Source organism: Kogia breviceps, chromosome 12 (assembly GCF_026419965.1).
Source record: "Kogia breviceps isolate mKogBre1 chromosome 12, mKogBre1 haplotype 1, whole genome shotgun sequence".
NCBI lineage: Eukaryota > Metazoa > Chordata > Mammalia > Artiodactyla > Physeteridae > Kogia > Kogia breviceps.
This window is the reverse complement of record NC_081321.1, coordinates 77,038,076-77,059,060: the sequence shown is the minus strand read 5'-3', so window position 1 is coordinate 77,059,060 and position 20,985 is coordinate 77,038,076. Positions and strand designations below refer to the sequence as shown.

General features: G+C 44.9%; 1 protein-coding gene across 12 annotated transcripts in view; it reads right to left on the bottom strand.

Annotated features, from left to right (window-relative positions):
• SOCS2 (suppressor of cytokine signaling 2) overlaps window positions 1-20,985 on the bottom strand; it is a 55,793-nt gene that overhangs the window by 21,722 nt on the left and 13,086 nt on the right. Inside the window, exons 1-5 of one of the 12 annotated variants that reach the window (XM_059081243.2) lie at window positions 19,720-20,368; window positions 19,067-19,370; window positions 17,905-18,266; window positions 15,808-16,259; window positions 7,798-7,885 (exon numbers count right to left, since the gene is read on the bottom strand). In XM_059081243.2, coding sequence (XP_058937226.2) covers window positions 7,799-7,885; window positions 15,808-16,259; window positions 17,905-18,043 — 678 coding nt within the window. In that variant the 5' untranslated portion in view covers window positions 18,044-18,266; window positions 19,067-19,370; window positions 19,720-20,368 and the 3' untranslated portion in view covers window position 7,798. Of the gene's footprint in view, window positions 1-7,797; window positions 7,886-14,793; window positions 16,260-17,904; window positions 18,267-18,730; window positions 19,677-19,719; window positions 20,370-20,749; window positions 20,927-20,985 lie in introns of those variants that run through there. The other 11 variants (XM_067009888.1, XM_067009891.1, XM_067009889.1 and 8 more) reach the window with 11 other exon arrangements.

The window sequence follows — 20,985 nt, the reverse complement described above, 5'->3', positions numbered from 1 at the left end:
GAGAAAAAAATTCTGCCACGAAATTCTAATAACACTAAGTTCCTACGAATCAATTTGGAAACATCTAAATGTGTTTTTCCTAGAAAAAGTGCCAGACATCAATTTTATCTGGCAACCATCAAAGTATATCAGACCACAAAACTATATATTCCTGGACCTCACAAGAAGCATGGCAAGGAATTTCAGCCAGCCAACCAAAGGGTTCAGGGGCAACTCCATCTATAGTGTACAACTTGGGTAACAACACTGAAATTAACCACTGCTACCAAGACAGTAATACCCCCGCCCCCCAACCCACCAAGAAAAGTAATGGGAGGAAATTTCAAATCCACCTTCTCAATTTCTGGTTTGTGATTCCATAGGATTATTTAACCTACCAGCACACTAATCTCACTTTCACGAAGACAACCAGAAAGCCTAAGTAAATGGAATTTTTATTTGCACATTCTGTGTTATTTCATGTGAAGACAAGTGACAGAAAACATGGGAATTTAGGGAAAAGAACCATTTCCTAGAATGTCACCATTGGTATAACTTCTGTAACTAGAGTATGGTATACTTGATGTACCTAGTGACCTTGCAACAGAAAGTGTCTTTGGAATCTATCAGTCATTTGTTCAACACCTAAAATGAAAAACATAGTGGGGATTAAAAGGCACTTCCTGTACAGAATTTGCCATCTAGCTAGAGAAGATACCACTTTAAGAGTTCAAAAAGTTGTAAGACTGGAGGTGGAGAGGAGGGGAGCAAGGGATGACTGCTTTTCCTTATGTCTTTCCATACTGCTTGGTTTTTTTGAACTATGTTGCATGTATGACTTTGATAAAAGTGTAAGAGCTACATAACAATAGCACAGGGAAGGAAGGAGCAGATAACAAGCAATACGAAGAATTCTGCTTTAGCCAGAAACTTGATGGGGGAAATAGGGTACATGCAGATCCTTCCCTCTGCTTTATGTCCCAGATCAAGTTCACTCTGTCTCCAGAATCCCCCACAAATTCTTCCCTTTCGCCCTCCTCCCCACCACTGCCTTGGGCTGCAATGACCTCCCCACAATCACCTTCCTCTGATGCATGAGTTCTGACATTTTCTGACCCCTTCAGCAGTCCAGAAAAGACTGTGGACCCCATCTCAGGATACTGTGTTTACATCATAAAATTAAATACACAAATCACAAAAGATGAATTCTATTAAAAAATGCATATGTCAAATTATTTTTAAGTTCTGACATAAGTTCATGCATACTTCTTTATTAATTCATTAAATGACAAGATGTTGCTGTGGGTCTAATGGCTACAGTAATTTTGGTTTAGTGAAAAGTGTAAAGGATATTTTGAGATATCTGTACCACCTGTATTATTATATCAAAATACCTGATTTCTGTTGGTGATAAACTCACATCTTCTGCTAATTCTACTGTGATCTGTTGCCCAGATTCATATTTGAAAAAAGTGTTCAATTTCAGTTAGAGGTTAGTGACAGTGTTAATTTTTTCCCTATCCAAGTTCATAGATCCCAAGCTTTCTATCCATGGGTCTCTTGCAAGTCAAAGGACTGGGATAAGAAGCCCCGATCTAGGGTCATGACCGACCAAACCACCCTCCACAATGCCGCAAATCTTACGCTGTCATTCTCCTGCTCAAAACTCGTCAATAGCTCCCTTGCTTCCCAGGTAAAATACAAACTCTTCTGAAAGGTGGGTAAAGCCCTTGCCCTGTTCTCTGCTTACCAACTGAGGCTCATACACATTTGGGTTTCGTCTTTTGCATTTGAAGCTCCACCCACAACGGTATGTTCTCCCCTTGGGACTCCTTCACCCTCCTTGTCAAGCCAACTCTTTCTTAAGTGCCAGGTCAAAAGCCACCTCCTCTCTGATGCCTTCAAGCAGACACAGGTGTTTCATCTCAGCTTCCACTGCTCTTTGTACATAACTTCTTATATTGATTATTGTATTATAATTGCTGGCATGTGTGTCTCCCTACTACTCACAATCTCCCTGACGGTGGTGACTGTGTTTTAACTTTCTCCAGGACTTTGCCTCCTGCCTGGCACATGTAGATGCTCCGAGTTGAATGATGCAGTGAATGAATGAATAAATAAATCAAAGAGCTAAATATAAAGAAGGAAAAGGCAAAGATTACAGTGTCTAATCTGGGTTAAAGGAGAAAAAGCAAAATGGAGTATAAAAGAAAATACTGTGTTCACAAAGTTTGACGTTAAGGACATTTCACATATTCTAAGTTTTTCAAAGATCATCCATGAATGCAGTAGAAGATAACTGTCCATTAAAACACAGCAGTTGTTCTGGTATTCTGATTATACATAAATATGCTATATAAAAAGACCTCAACCTAAAAATAGGTTGCATTCCAAAACAAGGTTTGCAAACCAGTTGTCTAGAATTTAGAATACAATTTCCCTCAGAAGCCAGTTAAAACTGGTGATCATACAAAAGCCCATTTGATTTGTAATGTGCCTGTGGCTCCATGTTTAATTGAAAAGTGGTAGAAAATAATACTATTCAATACTATTGCAATAGCCAGTTAAGCAAGAGTAAGCAGAAGTGAATGTGAACATCATTTATCTTGAATATTAACAATTAGAAGAAAGATAGGTTTAATTTTAGCAGAGTGAGGAAGCCCAGAGATGTATTTGTGAAGATCAGAGGAAACTGCTGGTTATTTCAGCAGCAAAAGACAGTAGCCCTAGATCTTTTTTTTTCAATTGAAGTATAGTTGATTTAAAATATTGCATTGCATTAATTTCAGGTGTACAGCATAGTGATTCGGGTGTTGGGTGTTTTTTTTGCAGATTATATTGCTTTATAAGTTGTTACAAGATACTGACTGTAATTCCTTGTGCTATACAGTAAATCCTTGTTGCCTATCTATTATATGTATAGTAGTTTGTACCTAGCTCTGTAATAGGTATAATTTCATTTCAAGACTTAAGACCTTTCCTTTTGGCCCACAAATGTCTCACACAAAGGAAAAAGAGAAATTATTTTTGCAGTACTTGAAAAAGTTTTGAAAGACAAAGAGGAAGGAGGAATGGAGTTAAAAAGGCTATTTGTAAAAATCTTCAACAAAATACTAGCAAACAGAATCCAACAGAACATTAAAAGGATCATACACCATGATCAAGTGGGGTTTTTTCCAGGAATGCAAGGATTCTTCAATATACACAAATCGATCAATGTGATACACCATACTAACAGACTGAAGGAGAAAACCATATGATCATCTCAAGAGATGCAGAATAAGCTTTCGACAAAATTCAACACCCATTTATGATAAAAACCCTTCAGAAAGTAGGAATAGAGGGAACTTACCTCATCATAATAAAGGCCATATATGACAAAGCCATAGCCAACATCATTCTCAATGGTGAAAAACTGAAAACATTTCCTCTAAGATCAGGAACAAGACAAGGTTGTCCCCTCTCACCACTATTATTCAACATAGTTTTGGAAGTTTAGCCACAGCAATCAGAGAAGGAAAAAAAAAAAAAAGGAATCCAAATAGGAAAAGAAGAAGTAAAGCTGTCAGTGTTTGCAGATGACATGATACTATACATAGAGAATCCTAAAGATGCTACCAGAAAACTACTAGAGCTAATCAATGAATTTGGTAAAGTTGCAGGATACAAAATTAATGCACAGAAATCTCTGGCATTCCTATACACTAATGATGAAAACTCTGAAAGAGAAATTAAGGAAACACTCCCATTTACCATTGCAACAAAAAGAATAAAATACCTAGGAATAAACCTACCTAAGGAGACAAAAGACCTGTATGCAGAAAACTATAAGACACTGATGAAAGAAATTAAAGATGATACAAAAAGATGGAGAGATACACTATGTTCTTGGATTGGAAGAATCAACATTGTGAAAATGAATATACTACCCAAAGCAATCTACAGATTCAATGCAATCCCTATCAAACTACCAATGGCATTTTTCACAGAACTAGAACAAAAAATTGCACAATTTGTATGGAAACACAAAAGACCCCAAATAAACAAAGCAATCTTGAGAAAGAAAAACAGAGCTGGAGGAATCAGGCTCCTGGACTTTAGACTACACTACAAAGCTACAGTAATCGAGACAGTACGTACTGGCACAAAAACAGAAATATAGATCAATGGAACAGGATAGAGAGCCCAGAGATAAACCCACACACATATGGTCACCTTATTTTTGATAAAGGAGGCAAGAATATACAATGGAGAAAAGATAGTCTCTTCAATAAGTGCTGCTCTGAAAACTGGACAGCTACATGTAAAAGAAAAATTAGAACACTCCCTAACACCATACACAAAAATAAACTCAAAATGGATTAAAGACGTAAATGTAAGGCCAGACACTATCAAACTCTTAGAGGAAAACATAGGCAGAACACTCTATGACATAAATCACAGCAAGATCCTTTTTGACCCACATCCTAGAGAAATGTAAATAGAAACAAAAATAAACAAATGGGACCTAATGAAACTTAAAAGCTTTTGCACAGAAAAGGAAACCATAAACAAGACAAAAAGACAACCCTCAGAATGAGAGACAATATTTGCAAACGAAGCAACTGACAAAGGATTAATCTCCAAAATTTACAAGGAGCTCATGCAGCTCAATATCAAAAAAACAAACAACCGAATCAAAAAATGGACAGAAGACCTAAATAGACATTTCTCCAAAGAAGATATGCAGATTGCCAACAAACACATGAAAGGATGCTCAACCTCACTAATCATCAGAGAAATGCAAATCAAAACTACAATGAGGTTTCACCTCACACCAGTCAGAATGGCCATCATCAAAAAATCTACAAACAATAAATGCTGGAGAGGGTGTGGAGAAAAGGGAACCCTCAAATACTGTTGGTGGGAATGTAAATTGATACAGCTACTATGGAGAACAGTATGCAGGTTCCTTAAAAAACTACAAATAGAACTAGCATACGACCCAGCAATCCCACTACTGGGCATATGCCCTGAGAAAACCATAATTCAAAAAGAGTCATGTATCAAAATGTTCATTGCAGCTCTATTTACAATAGCCAGGACATGGAAGCAACCTAAATGTCCATCAACAGATGAATGGATAAAGAAGATGTGGCACATATATACAATGGAATATTACTCAGACATAAAAAGAAAGGCAACTGAGTTATTTGTAGTGAGGTGGATGGACCTGGAGTCTGTCATACAGAGTGAAGTAAGTCAGAAAGAGAAAAACAAATACCATATGCTAACACATATATACGGAATCTAAAAAAAAAGTAACCCATGGTTCTGAAGAACCTAGGGGCAGGACAGGAATAAAGACGCAGACGTAGAGAATGGACTTGCGAACGTGGGGAAGGGGAAGGAGAAGCTCAGACGAAGTAAGAGAGTGGCATGGACATATATACACTACCAAATGTAAAATAGATAGCTAGTGGGAAGCAGCCGCATAGCACAGAGAGATCAGCTCTGTGCTTTGTGACCACCTAGAGGGGTGGGATAGGGAGGGTGGGAGGGAGACGCAAGAGGGAGGGGATATGGGGATATATGTATATGTATAGCTGATTCACTTTGTTGTAAAGCAGAAACTAACACACCATTATAAAGCAATTATACTCCAATAAAGATGTTTAAAAGGGGGGGGGGCTATGTGTGTTCTGTAAAGTTTACCTGAGGTCAAATTGGTCAAGCTGGGGAGGAAAAAAAAAAAAAAGAAGCAAGCAAGGTATACAAGGCATGAAATATGTGGTTATTATTACTGCTGCTCACCTAATTTGTCTGTTTTTCTCCTCCTCCTGGGCACAGGGAGGACTGGACTGCCTGGCTCTGGTGGTTGGGTGGCACCATTTTGCCGAGTTCTGGCCAATGAGTTGGGAATAGAAGTGACAGCATTTAAATGCCAATAAGACATCCTTGGATTTCTCTTTTCCCACTGGCTTCCATCACATTTGAGGAGGTAGCTGCTTTGCCAGCCTTGGTTCCAGAATGACTAAGAGAAGAGTTTCCCTAGTGACACAGGTATGGGTAGAGAAATCTGTGTTACTTTAAGAAGCAAACCTCTGTTGTTTTAAGCCTCTGAGAATTTGGGGTTGTGTGTTTTGTAGCATAACCTAGCTTATTATGACTGACACATTATCCAAATAATTTACCTCCAGAGAAAGGAAAAGTGTGATAGGAAGGAGATGGTGTGTTGCGGTTGCCCTGGATAAAGCTCTAAAGGAGATTAGTGGAAGAGAGGAAAGGTGTAAATTCAGATGTAAAGGATCCTTCCAAGCTGGGTGCCCAGGGCTTGCGGAGATCTTGTATTACTTCTGAAATCAAAGTCCTAATAATACTATAATTAGAAATTGCACAAAGTCATAGCACTCTTGATATTAACTACATACGACTAAAAGGTACATGGCCTAGCAAACACCATTGAGGTATATGCTGGCTGCAGGCCTCAGAGCTTAAAAGCATTTGTAAGCTTACTCAGAAAAAGGATAGAAGAGTGAATAAAAGCATGGATTTTGGAATTAGATGGGCCTGAATTCAAATCTCAGTTCTACTTCTTAAATCAGCCTAAGTGTCAGTCTTCTTATCTCTAAAGTGGAGATAAAAACAGAACCTACTTCAAAGGCTTGATGGGAGCACTTAATTGAGGTCATATCTGTAAAGTGTCAAGTGCACTGCCTGGTATTACTAAATGTTCTAGCTTTTTCCAGTCGCCTGGAAGCCCAAGGGTTGGCTGGTTATAGAATGACTGCCTTACTGTCCTGCCTTGAACATAGCGAATCCCATGCCTACCCAATGCAGCTTCAAACTGGATCTCATGGGAACTTTCAGCCATTACTAGGCTCAGTGCTGTATCTCTGCCTATGACTTCTGCACCCTCCCACCCTCCTAGGCTATCAAGACCAGTGCCCCACTTTAAAAGAGATCCAGGAAAATCCAAATATGCAAGATGATAGATTGGGGCAGGATTATTCATGCTCCAAGATTCTTGTCATTATGCCAAAGAGTCCAAAAATTTCCTTAGTCCTTTGCAGGTTTCTTTCTTTCATTTAAATAAATTGTTTGACAGAGAAAAGGAAAAATAAAACTCAATGACCTCTTTATCCATTAATGATTGATCAAAAATGAGAAAAATCTACATAAGTGGGAAAAATGACTTCCAAAATCATATCCTCTGCCCACAATTTTCTGGGAGCACATCTATTATTGTGTTGGCCAGGAAGCAGAGCACAGACAGACCTCCAGGTCCGTAAACAATGAAAATTCATCCAGAGGGTTATTGTGATAATGGCTGACACACATCAGATTCCTGTTTCTTCATCACAACCAAGATTTAAAAACCCAAGTCCAAACTCTATGATTATAGGGTAGTGCGCAAAGATCCATAGCCAGGAGAAAACACAAATTCTTCTGACCAGGATGAGAGTGGAGTCAACTGACTCCAGCTGTGAAAAAGTGCAGAGTTAAGAGGGTGTTACTATTTTTTCAAAATCAATGAGACTATATTATGGCACAGAGGCAAAATCGACATTACAATTTAAGTCGAAACTGCGACTGCACAGGAACATGGAGATTTCCCCTTCTCAGGCCACTCCCACCCCAGTGGCAGAGAGGTTGCGCCTATATCTTGGCACTTGGGGTACCTCACTGGAAGGGAACAAAAAGCATGAAGCCACCAAGAGGCCCTAAGAGATTCAAACAACCAGAAGTGGACTCTCCACATTTTCCAGTTGCTAGTTCAAGGTTCTGCCCACTGTAACACCACTTCCTCCTTTCCTGAGAATGGAATCTGCCACTTACCTCAGCCTGCCTGGCGTGGATGGCGGCCTTCAAAGGGAAGCATGCATCTGGGGGACCCAAAGCCCCAAACTCCAGGGCAAATGTGAGCCTGCAGACAAGGAAAAGGAGTCGATGTCTGCACCCTCCCCCTAATCTTCTCCCAAGCCACCCCCTCCTTCCCATCCCCCCTCACACCTAACTTGTCTCCTTAACTTCACTCTAGCTTTGTTCCAAGCTATTTTCCAAAGGGCCCTTCCAGAGGGATCATATAAAACACAAACCGAGTTCAGTTATTGCCCCATTTAAAAAGCTTTTATCCACCGCCCTCCAGATAAAATTCAAGCGCTTCAGCAAGGCCTATAGGATCTGCCCCGACTTACCTCTGCCTCCTCTTCAGCCTTGTGGGAGAAAGACCTTCCTCACAGAGGGGTCTAACGACTCATTTCCGCCCTTTAATACTCAGACAAAAGGCACCTTCCTCCAAGGTCTTCCCTAACCCCTCAAAGCAGGTTGATGGCACCTCGTCCACAGGTAAGTATTACTGCCTTTATCTTGGCGTTTCACAATAAATTGCTCATGTAGTTAAAGCGCCTAAACAACATGGTCGCCTGAGAGGCAGACCCGGGCTTCAGAGCCCAACAAAAACCTGGGTTTGAACCATGACTTCCCCACTTACTGGGGAAGCCGAGCCTCAGTTTCATTTTCAGTAAGTGGGGCAATGCATACCTTAACAGTTTGCTGGGAGGGTTAAATGGAATGACAGTATGAGGTAGAAAACCTATTCCATGGTTTAATAAATGTTAGTTCCTCTCCTCTCCATCCCTTCCCATTGGCTATAAGAGCTCCCTTAATGCTAGAACTTTCTTTTTACTCTTTTGTATTCCTGGTGAATAATACAGTAGGCACTTAATAAATGTTGGCAGGAAAAAAACAGAGGAGGGAGGGAGGAGTGCAGAGGAGGCAGGAAGGGAGGAAAGGAAGAAGGAAATTAAATAATGAAATGAATGAATGAATGAATGAAGCTAGAAGCAAAAAGAGCCCGTGATCTGTTAGAGCTAACAAAGTTACTGTACACACTGGTCATATGACTGTGAGAATGTCGTAGCCTTCTCTACTAATAAACTCTGAAAGGATATCTGCAGATACTACTGTCACTAAGAAAAGACCCTGAATCCAGAGACTGGCTGATCTACCAGCAGAAGGCATTGTAGTCCAATATAGGATTGACACACATACTTTACAAAATTTTCATTCCCCAAATTGTTCACTCCTATTCCACTCTAAATGCTCGGCTTAACACAAACAAGAATACAAATAAACTGATCTTACTCTAGTGAGGTCTCAATTAACACACATAGATCAGTGGTATGTTATGAAACCAGAGAGGGGGAAAGAAGCCTTAATTCGTAGTGCCTGCCAGTTTCTGCGGTGTAAATACTCCCACCATGGGTGATTTCAATCTACTAATGACACACGTATAATAATTTAGCTCCCCAAATCCCTAAGCATTTAACAACTGGCTCTCAGGAGCCCTCAGCACACCACTGATTCTCCATTCCTCTTAATTTTCTCATTTTTGCCATCTTTTTAGTCACTCTGTTGGTTTTTAACGTCCTTATTGCCTGAGGACAAGGAAAATAAAAGAGAGAGCAGATGATTTTTCTGTCAGTGGTTCTAGCAAAGGAGATTGAAGAGGGAGGAAGCTGAAACTGCCATGTGTTTATGGGTTTCAATTATCCCTATTCTCTCTGCCCCTTATTACTGCAGATAACTGAGCAGATGCCCTAATCACATGTGCAAGATATAAACATACTTTCTGATCAAATATAGAATTAATGGCGACAACCTGGTAATAGAAATGAGGCCAACAAAAGCTACGCTAGAAACCAAAGAAGGGTCAAGTTCATCAAATGGCAGAAGGGAAAATGGATAGAGGACCTCAATAGACATTTTTCCAAAGAAGACATACAGATGGCCAACAGGTACATGAGAAGATGCTCAATGTCATTAATCATCAGGGAAATGCAAATCAAAACCACAATGAGACACCACCTCACACCTGTCAGAATGGCCATCATCAAAAAATACAACAAATAACCAGTGTTAGCGAAGATGTGGAGGAAAGAACCATCACGCATTGCTGGTGGGAATATAAAGTGGTGCAGCCACTTTGGAAAACAGTATGGAGATTCCTGAAAAAATTAAAACTAGAACTACCATACGATTCATTAATTCCGCTCCTGGGTATTTACCCAAAGAAAACAAAAACACTAAACTGAAAAGATATGTGTATCTCCATGTTCACTGCAGTATATTTACAATAGCAAACATATGGAAAGAACCAAAGTGTGCAGCCATAGATGAATGGATAAAGATGTGATATATATATATATATACACACACAATGGAATACTACTCAGCATTTAAAAAAAAAAACAGAATGAAATCTTGCCTTTTGTGACAACATGGATGGACCTTGGGGGTATTATGCTGACTGAAATAAGTCAGAGAAGAATACCATATGATCTCACTTATATGTGGAATCTAAAAACAAAACAAACAAAACAAAATGAAAACAGACCCATAGATAGAACAAATGGGTGGAGGGGGATGGGCAGGACAGGTGAAGGTAATTAAGAGGTACAAACTTCAAGTGATAAGTCAAGGGGATGTAAAATGCAGCATAAGGAACATGGTCAATAATACTGTAATGATTTCATATGGGGACAAATGGTTACTAGACTGGTGGTGATCATTTCAAAATGTATTTAAATGTCAAATCACTATGTCGTACACCTGAAACTAACATAATATTGTACATCAACTATAGTTCAACTTTTAAAAAGACGGCAGAGGGCATGTTAAAATGGGAAATCAGACAACTCCTCTGGATAGAAATAAACAGGGAAAATATTCTTCTGAATGTTAAAGATCAATCACAGCAGCTCTCTGGACCAAAATCTAAACAGGAAAAAGCACACCAAACTAACAGAAGGGAAAACCGTTTAGCAAAATGTAAGTTTTTAATCTTAACATGGTTGGAAACTGGAGAGATATAAATGTTATGAAGTTCTGTGATGAAGCCTCACTCTCTCTGCCACAGGAAAGGGGCTCCTTGGGTGGTATTTATGCTTAGACAGAAGAGGAAGGCAGCTGGCAATATCTCCTTCCCTCTCACTAGGACTCTGGCTTGCCTTCCCCTTCCCTCTGTTTCTAACAGAGGCAGCATTACATGAGTAACAATACTTCACGAAATATGCTCCTGATCTCGAGGGCAAGACAGAGTTCCTATAAGTTAAGGATGCAGTTCAGAGTGAGAATTGTCCATGAAAGCAGTTTTATGGCTCAGTAGACGTTTATTGAGGCAACCCCATTCTCTGTGACAACACTCGTGTGTGATCCAGCCTCTCTCGTTGACAAAGCTCCCGAAGGAATATCCAGGTTTTGCTCCATGATTTCAGCTGACTTACTATCTAGGCATTTGGTACTCTGGGGCTTTTGAGAAGCTTCTGTGGCAACAGCTGTTACTTTACTTTAGTAATAAAGTAACCTGAACTCAAGCCACATAGAGGAAAAAATTAGAAACATCAAAAATATGTGAAGATGAGAATACAAGAAAACCATGCCTACATAGCAGAGTGAAACGAAACTATCACAGATTCATTTTTACAGATAGATATCCAGAAGGGAAGGAACAGAGTGTATTTCCATCCCATTCAAATGAAGGGCAACTTAGTGAAGAAGCAGCTTCTGATACTTTACGTAAAAAGAGTTTAAAAATGCACATGACAAAAGTGTGGCATGTGGGGCTGGCTACTTGTTTCAAAACCTGAAAGGAATCAAAGAATGAGACAAAGAGACAGATTTAATCTTACCCAACGCAGGGAGAAGGTAATTAACTACCCCCTTTCACTGGAGTATAATCTGGCCGGCGCGGGGCTGGGTCAGATGAGCAAACAGAGCAACCTCATGCTAGGAAAGGGGGAAGGTAAGGCAGGAATGAACTGAGCCATTAGGACCAAGAGCGGGCGAAAGAAAGAATGGCTCCGCCGGTGAGGACAGGAGGGTAGCCAGTCACTGGGCCAACAGGCATCACCAGCTGGGCGTGAGTCACACCTGGCAGAGACAAACATGAGATCACAAAACAGCATGGATGGCAGGGTTTCGATTTTAAAACGGCGAGTAGATTAGAAACGTTGAGGAGTTAAAAATTAATGCAAAACTCTGATGTGAATCAAAACATCATGAAAACCAGCAGAAGCTGATTCTTCCACAGTTCGGTGGAAGGAGCCAAGAACCGGGAATTAGCCCGCAGAGTATCCCCAAGGCCTGCTGTCTAAATTCCAAAGGAAGGAAGACCCAATTTTCAAAGAACTGTAGGGCGTACAGGTTGCCAAAGAAAAGTACTGATGATTGAAACAAAGGGTAGGAGGGTGCAGCTTTTACAAATACTAAACCTGAGTTTAAAATATGTGTTCCAATATGGACTCCACCCTTGACTTGCTGGGTTGATGGTGTGTGTGTCTCTGTGCACATGTGCACGCGATTCTCCTGATCTCCCCGGGGCTGGGTGTCTTCCTCAGTAAAATGATGGAACTAAATTATGTCATCTGAAAAGTGGTTTCAAGCTTTATTCTAGGAAGTGAAAAAATTGGGAGAGGAGAATGTAGGCCACTTAGTAAACAAAAGGCCTAGAATGAATGACAACACTTTTTTGCTCCAAAGGCTAGAAACCTCGGACACAGGAGGGCCTCTGCCTAGCTGTTAGATGTCACCACTGCCACCCCACCCCCACTCCTTGTGCCTAAACCCTCAGCCGAGAAGGGCATGGCCTAGTCCTGGGACATTCCATCCCATGGATTATTTGATGACGTGTCTCTCTCCTACCCTCCTCCCAGAGTACAATTTTCTAAAAGCAGAGAAAAATCCTTCCCAAGAAAATAAACACTCCCAAACAACTGTCCCATTCTGTTACCTATTTGGATTACATAATTGCTATGAAGTCAAGACTTTCTTATTGACACGCCAGAAAAGACCTCTCAGCTCATAAGCTGAACCGCCTTTTCTCCACTGTCCAAAGCCCTAAAAAACCTCCAAGTCCCTAAAAAGCAGTCCCCAGCGCCCACTGAGATGGAATGAAAAAGTCCACCGCCTCAACTCTGCTCAGAATGGAAACTCAGATCAAACTATTTTAAATCTGTGGGGACGTAAGTCCCGTACACTATACTCCTCAACAATAACGACAACAACAAACCCTTACTGATGCCCCAACCTGCCCTTCAGAGAAGGAGAATACTGATATTTTTTCTGATTCTGTTGAGAATAATTTACACAAGTGTACAATTTTAACTCTTTTGTTGGCCAGTCTGTAAAATGGGGTGACCGATAATTGGTAACCGGCATCACTTACCAGCCACCAGGTAAAACAGTTAACCCCCTCCTGACCCACCCCGACACTAGGAAAAAACTACTAGGCCAAGCTGGCTTCAATCCCACAGAGCACAACACGAATTAAGATACCTATACTTTTCCCATTGAGGCACCGGTAAAAAGGCTGAGAGTTCCTCTTACAGCCTGCTCTAACTTGTTCGTCTGGATCAATGTAGAAATAGCAGCAAATTGCTCTTCATAATTCCTCTCCAGGAATAAAAAGGACTAGGATATTCCTGGAATGCCTCCTCACTCACAAATTAGAAGGTATACCTCCTGTAATCACTGTACTGTGCTCAGTGTGAAGATTAAATGAGATAATGCACGGAATGTGCTGAACGAGCATCTGGCACACAATAAACTCCAAAAATCAATGATGTTACTAATTGTAAAAACAACAACACACAAACAACAAAACAAAACCAAAAAAACCGGGGTGGGGGGGGGGACTGTTTCCTGATGCTTATCAACTTACTTGGAATAGGGAAGATCGAAACATAAGGCAACAATAGTTCCACAGCACAATCCAGAGATGTTTTTGCCGTCCTCTGGTTTTCTTGTAATCAGTCACTTGATAGCCATTAAGAAGAACTTTCCACAATGCTAGGGGTACTCACACCCCACTATACATCCAACTCTCAATAACTGAGAGGTAGCAGAGTGTTTGAAACAATGAGGACAGACATGCAAAAGACCTTAAAGAAATTCCACAAAGCCCTTTGGCACCAATCATGTGGAAGTGTTGCCAGAAAAGCCAAACGTCCCACACCACACAATGGTTCTTGGTGGAAAAAAAGGGTAAATAAAGCACAGACTCTGAGCGTCCTAATGAGAAGGCTACCTCCACATCAGAGACCAGACCTTAAAAGTCTAGCTCTTCTGTAAATTTTAGGTTACAAATAAATTCTTCCTAAGGCACACCTAGCAATCTTTTGTGTTTGGCTCTGCTCTTTGGACACGCACAGTTATGTTTTCCTTCCAGGCACAAAACCGGTTTTTAAGAGCTTCATGAAAATATTCATATTTCATGATATGAGATTAGCAGGTTTTACTATAATTTATAACTGAATTTTCTTGTTCACTTGGGGCACACACATCATATACTAGGCTCACCTTCCCAGTGACACACCATAGTATGCAGCTATGCAGGACATTTTGTTTTAAAGGCAGCAAAATGAATAATGTCTGAACTCCAGAAAAGATGGTGCATTTGCAACAGTCGTGAGACCATGTGGCAAAAAACCCCAAAACGGCCATAAAACTCTTACTTTGTATTTTGTATTGTGCCTATTCAACCTGTAAACATTTTTGTAGTTTCTAAACCAGGTTTTTCGGAAACACAACGGGCGTTAGTATTATGCCTTTTCAAGTTGTAAAAGACCAGGCCACTTGACAATTCTTGTAGTTTCTAAACCATGCTTTCCAAAATGCAAAGGGCAAGTGTGACCTGTAACTTTAGAGAAGGGCAAGTAACGTTCTACCTCTGGCTGAATATTTAGTTATTTCACTTGACGTACGTTTTTAATGGCAACCCTCTATTACCATGAAAGTGTATGTCCTCTACGATTCAAAGTAATTAAGTGCAACTTGTGAAAGTCAGGTTTTTTTATTTAATACATTCTAATCAAATCGTAACAGCAGTAAATAAACACTTTGAAAAACAGGCAGGTATCCCCCTATATCTGGAAGAAAATTAAGTCAGAGTATTCTACATGGTAGAAGGGAGACAACTGCAAATGTCCATGGTTAGACCACTTGGAAATTTCTAAAGCCATTTCTGAAAAATCAATGGCAACAGGTTGTGGGACACAGCTACTTCAAAGGGTAAAATGTCTCTATCTACATGGTTTTATCAACAGGGATTGAGTTGCACCTGTATAGCATGACATTCTTGTCTTTAGCCTTAAAGGAAAAGAAGTCTTTTCCATTTGCACCAGTTTGAAATATTTCTGAAATAAGGCTCCCTTGAAATGGATTACTACAGTACTCATTCACATGAGAGAGTTCATACGTGTAGTAAAAAGACAAATACAGGATTTCATGGTCACTTTTTTTGGTTGATTTGGTTAATTGCATAAAATGAAGGATAAATACTCACAAGCATATCTGTTTAACAAATCTCCTAAGTACATCAGAATGCAAAATATCAAATGTCCTAAAATAGACTCTGACCACCAGGCATACAACATTGAAGTTAAGCCTGTGTCAGTTTGGTTCCTTCCACTTCTTCAGCACTCCTAAGTGGAGCTCTTTCTCTACTGCCGGTGCTGGCACCTTCCACCTAACAGGAACCTCAGAAAGGCAAAGAGTTCTGATAAAGTGTTCCTTCAGCCTTTCCTTGGGACGTTTTATTTTTAACGTAAAAGGATAAACTGGTCTTGGTCAGCCTTAGGAAGGGAAGCATCACTCAGGTGAAAATATTTGGGGGAACTTTAAATACCTAGCTACCCCTCCACACGTTTAAATTAGATTGACTTCAGCTGTTCTTAGAATTCCGCGTAGTTATCCAGAGCCGTCACTCAAGTTTTGGTTCTCTTTTACATAGCTGCATTCGGAGATACTCTATAGGAGGCATGTTTAGAAAAAGAGAAACACTTATACCTGGAATTTATATTCTTCCAAGTAATCTTTTAGTCTTGTTGGTAAAGGCAGTCCCCAGATGGTACCGGTACATTTGTTAATTGTGAGTCTACAGAGGTGCTGCAGAGGTGGTGCTGATGTGTAGAGCGGTTTGGTCAGATAAAGGTGAACAGTGCCGTTCCGCGGGGCTTCTGGGCCCGTCCGCTTATCCTTGCACATCTGAACATAGTAGTCGATCAGATGAACCACACTGTCAAACTGTTTAAGCTTGGACTTGACACATATGATAGAGTCCAATCTAAATTTCCCATCTTGGTATTCGATACGAAGATTAGTTGGTCCAGCTGATGTTTTAACAGATATGGTTAGTAGGTAGTCTGAATGCGAACTATCTCTAATCAAAAAAGTTCCTTCTGGTGCCTCTTTTAATTTCTCTTTGGCTTCATTAACAGTCATACTTCCCCAGTACCAACCTGGGGTTTTTGTTCAAAAGAAAAAGAAAAGAGAGTAAAATAGTTATTATAGAGAATTTTTAAAATAGGGTAAATACTTGGCAACAATTTTTCTAGCTCTAAAAAGAAGTGTGTGAAAGTTTACCAGAGGCTACCGTAAATACTTTCTATAGAAATTTGATGAAAACATAGGTCCATTTTATTTTCTGAACAAACTGCAAGCCAGTTTTCTTTTTTAAAAAGTAACTTTCTGTAGCTGTTCTTTAAACTCTCTTAAGACTTTCTCCTAACGAAACAAAAGAATGTTTGCAATATGACACACTGGCTGACCACGCATGATGTTCCTCCACTAGTCAAGTGAAATCAAAGATTTAATGTAAATTAAGTCAGAAGCTAGAAATAAAAGCCACGCCCTTAAAAAAGTGTAAAACCCAACTCCAGTTAATTCCAACAAGATAAAAAGAAGCAACTTTTTGGATGGTTGGTGTCCACTTCCACCCTCCCCAAATCTGTTAGCGGCTGCATCCATATCGCTTTTGAAAGTCCTGGAAAGCACCGCTATTTACTTGTTTTAAGGGTGCAGTTCTAGTATGATACAATAGCTTCTCTTCGCTGCTTTGATTACAACTGCCTTATCAGCCATTGAGAAATGAGAGAAAGCCCAATTGATAATTCGTACTTCCAGTTTACAGTCTTCCATAAACTCTTTTGGACTTTGCCCTGATTCAAATCCAATCACAACCGTCGGTCTCCCCAGCATTCTCGAGTCTACCTGCCAGTTCCCTCTCCCATCCCGTTTTCAAAAGTGACTTAGCAACATCTTACAGTTTAAAAGTTTGAACAATGCCCCCCCCCCCGCCTCCAAAAAAAAACTTGCTCGGGGTACCTGCAATCTGCCGGTTCCTCCCGCTGAGGGAAAGCCCGTGGCCTGCACGGAAAGACCGGAACCGCAAGCGAAGGAACTTTTCCTTCTCCCTACTGCTACCAAAGCTTCAACTTTGCCCCAAACGTAAGCTTTGAGGATCCTGATTTTGAAAGCCTGCAGGTTTGTCAGAATCTTTTTTTTCCATCTTTTCTTCTGTCAGGTGCCGAGAGACGACAGCGAGCCGCGCAAGGCGCAAGACTGCACTTGAAACAAGAGAGGCCAAGCTCGGCTGGGGCTTCGCAGCCCGCCCTCCTCCCGGCTTTGGGGCAGTCCTGAGCGGCAATCTGTCGGTCCCCGAACTTGGCCGCCAAGATTCCAGGCTGCAGCAGCTGCCCGGCCCGGGAGCCAGATGCAACTGAAGCTGCGGGCAGCGCAGCGCCCACTCGCCGCCCTCTCACCCCGCGGACAGGAAAGGCGCCGGGCACTTTCTCCGGCTAAGGTCTGAGCCCGAGTGCCGACCCCAAACGGCCGCGGAAAATAGCAAAAATTCCAGCGCTCTAAGAGTCTATTTCCAAAGAGCCCTTCTAGCGCTCTAACCTCCCCTAGGCCTCCGAGTCCCTCGAGAACCACTTTTCTTTCGCATTCCAAGGATCCAGGTCCGTAAGGGGCATTCTCCCCGCGGTTCCCTGAGCTGGGGCGGGGACGGTAGCGATCGCTTCCCAGCCTCGCTAGCACAACCGCATCCTTGCCTTTGGGGAGGCGCCCCCTCCTCGCACGCATTGCGGCCGGTCCGCTCCCTACCTGTGTGACTAAGTTCCCGCAGGGCCTTCGCCAGACGCGCCGCCTCCGGGGACGGCTCCTCCGCCGACCCCGAGGTCCCCCAATGGCTCTGCGTCCCTTCCGCGCCATTCCCGGAGGGCTCGAGGCACCGCAGGGTCATATGGGAGAAGGGTCACCGCGGCAAAGACAGGTGGCCGCCCGAGCTGGGGTCAGAGAGGGGTACGCGTCCTTCTTAGAAGTCAGTGGGAGCCCCAAAACGAGTCCCTGAGGGGTCCGCGAAATGGAAATGGAGGGGGAGGTAATGGGGAGCCGCTGGTTCTTCCTCCCCGGGTCCCGGTGCACGGATGGCAAATCCCCCGCAGGCGCGGTCACGCACAGTTTGCCTGCAAAGAGAAAGTGGAGGGTTGGGTCAGTCGGAACTGGACCCCTGCGGCCGGGGCGTGGGTGGAGGGACAGAGACGTGGAAAATCCCGGGAATCCTCCGCGTCTGCGCTCCTGCACCATTTAACCCCGAGCATCCAGTTACTACCCTGGCCCGTTCTAGAGAAAGAAGGATAAAGACAGAGCAGGGATCCGGGATCCAAGACGCAAGAGTTGGGGCGAGGGGCGGGGGACAGGATGAGGGTGGCGAACCGGCTTATTTCCCGCCCAGGGCTGCTCGCTGAAATCGCAGACTAGGAGATGAGAAGAGCAGAGAGTCACCTGCGGGTACGTTGGTAAACAGGCCTCAGTCAAGGACAAGTAGAAAAATGTAAAAAGGAAAGAACAGGAGAGGTCCCCATTTGGCATTCCTATCTCACACTCCGCTCAGCCCGGGGAGCCCCAGGAGGAAGCACCCCGCACAAACCTAGTTCCCGGCCCTAGAGCGCCGCGGGGCTTCCCAGGCAGAGCCGGCAGCCCGGGACGCGGAGGTGCGGGAGCTGCCGCAACACAGCAGGAGGAGGCTGCCTCGCTCCCCTCCCCCCGCTTCCCGGAGCTCGCTTGGGGCAGGGGTTGGGGGCGCCGTGGCTGCCGCTCCCGAGGCCGGGCGGCCGAGGCTGCTGTTGCCGCCGCGAGCGCTGTCGAGGAATCTGCCCGAGCGCTCAGCCCGCGCGGGGGCTCCGAGCCCTGACCCGAGCCGGGGGCCGAGCAGGCGGCAGAGAGCGCTTCGGGACGTGCTAGACAACCAACGCTGAGCCCTTACCTCGGCCTCGGCCGCTGCTGCCGCCTCCGCACCAGGCAGCCTCCCCAGCAGGCATGGGGCGGGGGAGCCGGGAGGGGCCCGGGAGGAGGGGTGTCTGCCCGAGTTTCCCCTGTTGACTTTTAATTTGGGAACGAGATGCCTGGGGATGTGACGAGCCCTGGGCTCAGCGGCGGGGGCGGTCGGAGTTCTCTGCACAGAGGGCAAACGTGAGCCCCGGGGACCATCGCCTCGATTCGCCGGGCTCTTAACACCCCTTCCGGGCTCGGACACCCCCGACCCGGGGCAGCTGCTGGGTTCCCTCCGGCTGCAACCAAGGAGATGAGAAGGAGAGAGGGAGGGAGGAAAGAGGGCGGGAGGCAGGCGGGTGGGGAGGAGCGGGAGATCAGCTTATTAGGAGGATTATTAATCTGGATGGCAGTTTAGGGGAGGAAAAACAAAAACAAAAACAAAAACTCTGGAGACTTCCAGACGCCGGGAAAGAACCGGAGAAAGCAGGCAGTAGCTCCCAGCCTCGGGGCAGAGCCGCAGCTTGGGCTCTCTAGCCCAGAGGCTCGAAACTGCGGAAGCCAAGGCTGCCCCGCGCTCTCGGCCGCGCCCCACTGCCCTCCCCAGCCCTCCTAGGGGCGGAGCCTTTGGGCTCCCCAGCCCGATACCTGCCGCGGGCCCCTGCCCGAGCTCCTCCGGCGCCCCAGCTGTAGGCGACGGGGATCCTGAGGCTGTGCGCCCGGGGCCCCTGCGCGCACTGTCCGCGGCCCGCGCAGTGCCAGTGGCGGCGGGCGAGAAGGCTCATGCTTCAAGGGAAGCCCAAGGCCCGCGAGCCGCAGCGGCGGCGAGACTAGACAAGAGTTAAATGTCTGTCCCCGGAGCGCTGTGTGCGCGCGACTTCCCAGACCTACGCGCCTCCCTCGCTCCCCGCCTCTCTCCCTAGTCCGCGCTCCCCGCGCGCCCCGCCCCGCGGCTGCGGAGGCCGCTTTCCAGGAACTTTCCAGGAATCCACCTCACGTGACCGCGGCCCCCGCTACTGCTTTAAAGAGACTCCGGTGCTAATGCGCAGGCTTCAGGGGAGACGGGCTCAGAGCGTTCGGGTGCTGGCCAGGGCGGGGTGAATGCCTGGGAATCCGCCCTCCTCTGACCCCACGCCCCGGAGTTCTCGGAGACGCGCAGGAGAAGCACCAGGCCATCACCGTGCCGGTTTCGGCGGCTGGAGCTTGCGCCCAGCCCATGCAAGCTGTGCGCCGGAGTCGAGCGGTTAGCAGACGTTCTCGCCCCTCGGCCCGCCGCGGCTGGTCGTCTTTTCCATCCCCTCCGCGCTTTCTCTAGGCGACTTTCCAGGCCGCACATTTTGGGGGTGGTGGTGGCTGGAGAGACTAGAGGTCCTCGGAAACGGCCCCTCCCGCTCTAAGGCACATTAATGGAGTGGGAGAGCTCCCTCTTCAGCACCCCTGCGCCCACGCCCGGGACCCGGAGGGAGCGGGCTGATGGCGGTCCTCTCGGGTCCGGCCCTAGAAGGCTGCCAGCGGGCGCAGAGCGGCGCCTCGTTAAACGGCGCTGGCCGCTCTGTCTCCTCCCCGTGGCGGTCTTGCTCGCTGTCTCCCGCACCGGCCCAGCCTGGCTCCTCCGTCCCTTCCTCCTCCTCGCCGCTCCGTTGTCTCCTTCCGGCCACCCGGCGGCCCTCCGGCTCACCTGCGCCGATCGCGGAGGGGGCGACCAGACCCGCGCGCCCTGGTAGTCCTGGCCGGCCCGCCTCGGTGTCCGCAGGCCGAGAGCGCTCGACTCTGCGATTTCCCGCAGAGCTTGCAGCCGGGGCCCGGGAATGCGGAAAGATCCCGGCTCTTCTTCCACGCCCAGGGACCCTCACCTCCTCCCACCTGGTTGAAGGCCACCTGGCCTCAGTTGAAACTCATCTCCCTCCCTGCACG